Here is an 8101-nt window from a genome sequence, read left to right as displayed (position 1 = left end):
GTGCCTGTCGGGTCCGACCATGAACCCAAAAAATCCGATACGAAGTCCCGGAATCCGGAAATCCGCATGGCTATTGATCTTGACTTCCCCAATCCGAATCGATGTCCCGATGGCAATTTTTTGGGGAAATCCGATATCCGGAATATCCGCATACGAGTTGCCCTACTCGCCACCTACATGTCCGGAACCATAGAAAATTCCTCGACGCACAGCTCTAATTTACCACGATTTACGTATAGAAACTATATGTTATTTTTACTGATTTCTCCGTATCTTTCCTTGGCGTTTTTATCGTTTTTCAATGCCTTTTGGTAGGTTTTTTGCGTGATTAATATTTTGCGCAGGCACTCATTTTGGAAATCCTCCAACGTTTTTACTTCTTCCTTATATTTCCCTCATCATGAACCTACATTCTTCAGTTCGGACTCTTATCATATCGTTATAACCTCCTATATTATTAATTAAATCCCTTAGGTATGAATATTTGGTGCATTTTTTGATTACTTGGTTGTCTATTAATATCTCCTTCTCTATCCTTTCTTTGTTTGTGAATTTTATAACCATTGTATTTGTTTTGTTCATATTAAATTCTAATCTTTTTGATTCAGCTAATCTGGAGAATGACTGAGCGATTTTTGTTACTGTTTTTAATATAATCTCCAATTCCTAGAATATCGTCAATATATAATCATTGTCATCTTCTAAAACTACAGACCATCCTGGCATCCGCTGACCGCTGTGGAGACGTGCGCCGGGCCTCGAATTTGGCGCACGTCTCCACTGAGGACAGCGCTTCATACTTGAACATCCCCGCGGTCGCATGCGCATATCTCGCGGAACTGCGCGTCTCATCCGCGCGCAGCGCTTAGGATCAGCAGAAAAGCTGTGCCACGCAATCTTGTATCATGTCTCTCTGGATGCATTAACAAGAGTTTGTAGCCTGACATGCAAGTAACGTTGGAGCACTTAACATATTGATGCCAGCAGAGGATGTTTTTTTAGGTGAAACTAGGGAAGAGAAAATGTTGTACCATGAAAGCAGGCAGGTTTTTTGGGTGTGTTTACGTTTGCTGTGAGAGTGTATGTGCTGGAACAACAGCTTCATTTTCTGTTAATCTTGATAGACTCTCTACGTTAAACGTTTGATACATGTAGGTCACGAAGCTAAGAGAGATTGTGATTGGATGAAATGGTCACAATCACTGTGACAAGGGTTATTTGCGCTCTGCTACTAGGGGGACTATTAAGGTCATGTGTAAATAATAGCATTAACCTTTACCTATTTAAAAAAAGCTTTTTGAGCTATTATTTTCCCATCATAATGTATTTCCGTTAAGGTATGCAATCCACATGTAAAGGTTTCGATAATATTTGCGCATTTATCCTTCATCATCACCTGTCATCACACCTGTCGGATAAAAGCATAACATGCGCGTGACCAGTGAGTAATCTATTTTTATGACTGTACTGGGCATGAGTCAAATGTCTTTTGAATCTTGCCCCTCCCCCACTTCTAAGAAACAGCCAAGTGTTTTGGCTGGTTAGTGGCTGTATTATCAGGGTGATCTGCACCAACTTGTCAGCTCTATAACTAGTGTTATCTCTGTAGCTGTCCAGCAAACCCTACGACAAGTCCTAGCAAAGTCGTGCCCTAGGTCGCCTATCATTGCCCCTCCCCCCCAACAAGTTAGTGTAGTTGCCGTGGAAATTCATTAGTTCATGCTAGTGAAGTGTTCTACATTTAGTAGCGTAAAAACCATGATTTTGGAGTCATATGTATGTGACCCGACTCACACATTATAAAAAATGCCGACGCGTGAGCGAGAGACCGCGATCTTGGTGCACGCGACCTGAATGTCGCGCTGCGAAAAACAAGTGCACGTCCGACGTCGAACGCGCTCTTGTTTTTTTGTTTCTGTTTGCGTTAGCGACGCTGGCGTGGTGCGCGGTGCAAACACGCCGTTCCAGTTCCGTGACACGGCAATGTCGAACGCACTCTTGTTTTTTTCTGCAGAGAACCTTCCCGGCGACGATGGCGAGTTCTACCAGTTTGTTTACGTTAGCGACGTGGGCGTGGTGCGCGGTGCCAGCATGCCGTTCCAGTTCCGCGACACGGACGGCGGGGACTTTGTCGCGCTGGAAGAGGATGACATCATGATCGTGCAACCACGTGCCGCCATCACAGAGGGCAAGCTGAAGGTCGCATTCGGGGAGACGGCGCAGCTGAGAGCCGTGAGTCGTTCACTTGTCTTTGTCGTCGTCGTCTGCTTGTTCTCGTTCTTTTTGTCGCATTGTCTTTTTTGTCGTGTATTTTTTTGTAGTTTTTTTTTCTACATTTTTCTTATTCTTTTTCTTTTTCTTTCTCTTTTCTTTTTCTTTTTCTTAATCTTTTTTTGAGGGAGACAGTCAGATAGGAAAAAGAGTGAGGAGCGAAGGAGTGGGGTAGAGAGAGGTAGCAAGACAGCAAGAGAGTGTGGGTAGGTGAGCAAGAGCGAGAGAGAGAGAGGGAAGGAGAGGGAGGGAGAGCGAGAGGGAGAGAGAGAGGGGGGGAGTGAGGGAGAGGGAGAGAGAGAGAAGGGGGAAGAGTAAGAGAAAGAGAAAAAGAGCGCATGAGAGAGGGAGAGAAAGAGAGAAAGAGGTTATTAACTCTTGCCTTTTCCAACACTCCAGTCTATACGGATCTGTTTGCTCATTATAAAAAATTCAACAAGCCGGATTCGACACGTTGTCTCACACCTCCTGCATTTATTCGTGCGCAGGTAAAGGAGGTTCTAGAGGAGGAGGTGAACGACCTGCAAGAGAAGCTGCGAACTGCCATCCAGCAGGTGGCAGCACTGAGACATGAGATGTCGTCTCAGCAGGAGGCCTCGCAGGTGAGACATACGTGAGGCGTGCTCATGAGGTGTCTGCGAAACACTGGAGTTACTCCCGCCTCGCAGAGCTTGTGGGAAATGTTAGAGAGCCCAGCACTCGATCAACAACGATGCCTTGTTAACAATGGATCTATCGCCCTGTGCTGGAATTTTTGCATCGAAATTTCACTTATTTACACACAAGAACAGCATAATATTTATACACCTTTGAACTTTACTATAGATGTGATGTCAATATCTGTTTGAATATTTTATCAAATATGTCAAGAACATTATAACATGTTAACCTGAAACCTGTCATTGTAGAGTAATAGTTTATATAATAGTTTTGCGGGCGTGCATTTTGATTGTTCGAACGAGCTGACTCGTATTTCGCGTGGAACGTGTTAAATATAGCAGTTATAGTAAAACCCGTGTTAGTGGATGTAACTGTAGAGCATATGCCTGTCCAGCAAGCACAACGTTGGCATTTTCCCGTGAATGGCAGCTGCACAGTTAAACCATCTCTATAGAATGGACGTGTCGACTATGCCGCACTTTGTCGCCAAGCATTGTCCTTTAGAATGTCCTCTCGCCGCAGTGATTGGCCGCAGCTGCCCGTCAGTCACACGAGACGATTACCGCCTCAAACTCGCTCTGCTGGGGTACCTTACACCATACACAGGGGTAGAAATTAACTTTTGAATAAGGGAGTCCAACGGACTCCCTACCCTCAAAAAGAGGGAGTCCACAGCAAAATGAGGGAGTCCGCAGTCTGAGGTTCAAAATTAAAGATATTAATAATAACGCATATGTTTATTTTGTAAGATTCATGCAGTTGCACGTCTGCCAAATTTTCTTTGGACATTAGCTGAACAAATACTGTAATTCCGCGAGGCCATGCTCCAGAACGAATTAGTTAGTATGGTAGAATTTTCAGGGAGTCACACGGACTCCTGCATATGTCAAATCAGGAAGTCTGACAGTAAATTAGGGAGTATTTGACTCCGGACTCCTGTTAATTTCGCACCCGGATACATGTATGGGTCAGGCCTTGTAGTTACAATCAGCTCAGTTGTATAACTAGTAATTACCCGACTCATTCGCAGGCGACGGAGACTGAGCTGCGGGGAAAGCTGAAGCAACTAGAGAAGATAGGTGAAACAAACGAGGTGGCCATCACACAGGCCAAGAAGGACACAGGTAAAAGCCAGCCAAAGTTCTGCTGGGAGGGCTGCGGGGGGCATTCTATTTGCTGCAAGTGGGTTACATTTCGTTTCTGGAAGGGGGGAGGGTGTTAGTTTTTGCGAGCGGTTGAAGTTTTGTTGTCTGTGTACGGTTGCATAAGAGGTTTTTAGATAAGGGTTAGGGTTAGGGAGCGAGTGAGGGAGTCTTTAGTGTGCGTATGACAATGTTTTTGCAGAAAAACTGCGAACTGCTGTCCAGCAGGTGGCAGCACTGAGGCAGGAGATGTTGTCTCAGCAGGATGCCTCAAAGGTGAGACATCCTCTAGGCGTAATGCTGCCTCATCGATCCTTCTAGTGCCACCTTGAGAAGCAGTTGTAGTCAATACACCTGTATAAGCAAGCGTCAATCAAACAAAAGTCGAAAGTAGTCTTCTTATACAAGTACCCGTTCTGGCGATGTATCATTGCTTCTCAAGGAAAGCACGCCAAATGTCCTTTATAGACAGGTGTCTGTTCTCTAGCGGTGTCTACTGTCTACACACTAACAACAACCCATTATTAGAAATTAATTCGGCTTCCATCAAGCGTACAATTGTAACTGACATCCGACTGCCACCCCACCAACATTAGACTGTATAAATTTCATCGCGAAACTCTGTTGCTGCGTGTTCGTCCATGGACGGTGGCGGCACATAGTGGCCGTCGCCGCGACGTTGCGTAACGAGCCGGCGTGTTTGCAGGCGACAGAGGCTGAGCTGCGGACAACGGTTAAGCAGCTGAAGGAGGAGGGGGAGACGAAGAAAGGAGCCATCGCGCAGGCGAAGAAGGACACGGGTAAGAGGCTGTTATAGTTATGGTTATAGTTATGGTTATAGTTATGGTTATAGTTATGTTTATTGGTTATGGTTATTAGCATTAGGTTAGAGTTATGATTAGGGTTAGGTTTATGGTTAGGATTAGGTTATAGTTATGGTTATGGTTAGGATTAACGTTAGAGTTATGGTTATGATTGGGATTAGGGCTAGGATTATGGGTTATGGTTAGGATTGGGGCTAGGGTATGGTTATGGTTAGAATTAGGGATTAGGGCTAGGATTATGGGTTATGGTTAGGATTGGGGCTAGGGTATGGTTATGGTTAGAATTAGGGATACGGTTGTGGATAGGGATTAGGTTTGGGAATGTAGTTGGGATTAGGGTTATGGTTAAGGCTAGGGTTAGTGTTAGTGTTATGATTAGTGTTAGGGTTAGTTTTAGGTTTAGTGGTAGGGTTAGTGGTAGGCTTAGGGTTAGGTTTAGTGTTAGGATTAGGATTAGTGTTAGTGTTAAGATTAGGATTAGTGGTAGGGTTATGATTGGTCTTAGTGTTAAGATTATGATTAGTGTTAGGTTTAGTGTTAGGCTTGATTAGTGTTAGGGTTAGCAGAGGGAGCGATGGCGGGATTCGTCGGTGGGTGTGTCACCTCACGTATGGCTTCACGCTTCACGTTGTGCTCCTACAGAGAAGCTGCTGGCGCGCGTCCAGGAACTCGAGGAGAAGCTGAAGAACAGCGAAGACAAGAACGAGGCCCTCGAGGCCTGCAAACGGCAGCTGACCGACGACGTCAGGGCTTACGAAGAACTCAAGGCCAGCATGTCAGCATCGCTGGAGGTTCGTGGGCTGCGGGCCGCGCGGGAGGGGTTGTGTGGGAGGGGTCATGGGCCGCATGGGAGGGTCGTGGAAGGGGCGGCGGGCGCGTGGAAGTGACCAATGTTGATTGAAAGGAAGTTACTCCTTGTTGTGTCACGAGCTGGTTAGCAGTGTGCTAATGTGGACTCTCCTGTTTGTGTCTCCCAGGTGGCGGCCACGGAAATGGATAAACAGAGCAGGGAGGCAGAGACGGCGAAAGAGAGAGCTTCGCAGCTCGAGAAGCTGCTGAAACAGGAGGAGATGGCGAACAAGGAGGTGGCGAAGGTCAGTCACTCGCTACCTGTCATCCTGCTCGTGTCAATGCATGCACACACGCATGCACACGCTCACACACGCACGAACACACTCACATGTGCGCACGCACGCACACACACGCGCGCACACACACGCACGCGTGTATATATTGAAACGTGTATGTCTCTCGTAACGAAATTGCGACCCCGGTCGCCACGGTGATTTCGCCGTGCCTCACGACGTATCGTCGTCCTCGTTGTCACCCTGCAGGCGAGCAGTGAGCTTGCTGATGAGAACTCGCGGCTGCGCGGTGAGCTGGAGAGCCTCAGACAGCAGAAGGAGCTCGAGTCCGCGGGCACGGCGTTCGCGTTCAGTCAGACGCTGGCCGGCCTGCAGGAGTGCTGCAACAACTACCGGGACAAGCTGACAAAGGCCGAAAACAAGCTCACTAAGAACGTAGGTTGGCTTCCTTTCTCCTGCTCCTCCTCATCCTCGTCCTTCGCTTCTCATCCTTCTTTTTCTTTCCCCACTCCTAAATCCTCCACCTCCTCCCTGTCCCCCTGCTCCTTTTCATCCCCCTCCTACTCCAATTTCACCTCCTCATCGTCTTCACGTTCCTTCTCATCCTCTTCCACCTCTTGTTTTCCTCACCGTCTGCCTCATCCTCTTCCTGCTTGTCATTCTGATCCCCTTCTCTCGTCTTCTTTCTCCTCCTCGTTTTCCTTCTCACCTACTCCTGGCAGAAGACTCCTGGGATCCTATGAGTCATCTGCTTTTTGGCACGCGAGAGCCACTTCAGTGTGGCAGTAGCAAATGGTTTCAGTTGCAAAATTAGAATTCAGATGGGCTGCCAAGCTCAGCTTCCTTTTCCGCTGCCCCACGTCTCGGTAAGTTTTAGTTTCCGTGTATTTGTTTGAAGACGAAACTTGCGACGGCGAAGGCAGATCTCATGAGAGAGACCGAGGACATGCGGGAGAGGTTGGTGATGGCGAGGCAAGAGTACATCATCAAATACAAGGTACTGACGCAGTGATCGTCTGTCCGAATCCATTATTCCTAGAATTTTGACTCAAATTTACTAATTTCTTACTAGTTTAACTAGAATTTCAAGGAAAACCTTACGCTATCAGTGTGCGTTCTAAGTAGGTTAATGATAGTCATTGTGGCAGCTGTATAGTCAGGTTATCACTTGGCACGTGATTTCTGTATAGGAAATTTGACATTTGACCACCTTGATGTAAGTAATTTCTTGTCACTTGACATATGTGCCAAAGTCAACTAAACTCTCTATCTCTCTCTCTCTCTCTCTCTCTCTCTCTCTCTCTCTCTCTCTCTCTCTCTCTCTCTCTCTCTCTTTCTCTGCTCTCCTGCTCTCTTTCTCTCTCTCGTCTCTCTGCTATCTCTTATGCTCTATCGTGCTATTCTCTATCTCTATCTGCTATCTCTCTCTGTCTCTCTGCTAATCTCTCTTCTACTCTTTCTCCTCCCCCCGCCCTGCTCTGCTCTCGCCTGCTCTCCTCTCCCTCTCTTTGTCGCCTCTTTGCTCTCCTCTCACTCTCACTCTCTCTGGCTCTATGGCGTTATCTCTTCTCTACTCTCTTGCTCTCTCATCTCTCTCTCTCTGTCTCTCTCTCTCTCTCTCTCTCTTTCTGCTTGCTCTCTCTCTCTCTCTCTCCTCTGCTCTCTCTCTCTCTCTCTGCTCTGCTTCTCTCTCTCTTGCTGCCTCTCTCTCCTCTCTCTCTGCTCTGGCTTTCTCTTCTCTCTCTGCTTTTTCTTCGCCGCTTTTTTCCCCGCTGGTTTTTTTTTTTTTCCCCCCCCCCTGGCCTCTAATGCGTTATGCTTTTCACTCTCTGCTCTGCGCAAGGAATGTGAAAAGTTGAAGATTAAGCTCGGCCGGCTTCAGCGCTGGCGGCTCGCCTCCTCCCGTCAACGACCGCCGGCGCCACCGTACTACAACGACCTCGTTCTCGAGGCGAAGCGAACGGACCGACGAGCGGCCTTCGCGCTGTCGTCGTGGGCCGGAGTGAGGGGAGGTGGCAGAAGCCGCAGCATCAACGGCGGAGGAGGAGGGCGGAGAGGAGACGTGCGAGTACTGACGCAGAGAAGCGATGAGCTGAGAGGATCCGTGCAGATGCGGGCA

General features: G+C 47.5%; 1 protein-coding gene across 1 annotated transcript in view; it reads left to right on the top strand.

Moving 5' to 3' along the window:
- LOC106815138 (tax1-binding protein 1 homolog) overlaps positions 1–8098 on the top strand; it is a gene marked incomplete at its 3' end in the record, with an annotated part of 15861 nt that extends 7763 nt beyond the window's left edge. Inside the window, exons 3-12 of the mRNA XM_014819571.1 lie at positions 2015–2232; positions 2760–2873; positions 3962–4055; positions 4276–4349; positions 4780–4873; positions 5540–5688; positions 5875–5991; positions 6232–6417; positions 6881–6979; positions 7826–8098. Of these exons, the coding sequence (XP_014675057.1) occupies positions 2015–2232; positions 2760–2873; positions 3962–4055; positions 4276–4349; positions 4780–4873; positions 5540–5688; positions 5875–5991; positions 6232–6417; positions 6881–6979; positions 7826–8098 (1418 nt within the window). The remainder of the gene's footprint in view (positions 1–2014; positions 2233–2759; positions 2874–3961; positions 4056–4275; positions 4350–4779; positions 4874–5539; positions 5689–5874; positions 5992–6231; positions 6418–6880; positions 6980–7825) is intronic.
- Positions 8099–8101: the final 3 nt, after the last annotated feature.

Source organism: Priapulus caudatus, unplaced genomic scaffold, assembly GCF_000485595.1.
Source record: "Priapulus caudatus unplaced genomic scaffold, Priapulus_caudatus-5.0.1 Scaffold1049, whole genome shotgun sequence".
Lineage (NCBI taxonomy): Eukaryota > Metazoa > Priapulida > Priapulimorpha > Priapulimorphida > Priapulidae > Priapulus > Priapulus caudatus.
The sequence above is the reverse complement of the archived record's forward strand: the minus strand, read 5'-3'. Positions and strand labels throughout refer to the sequence as shown.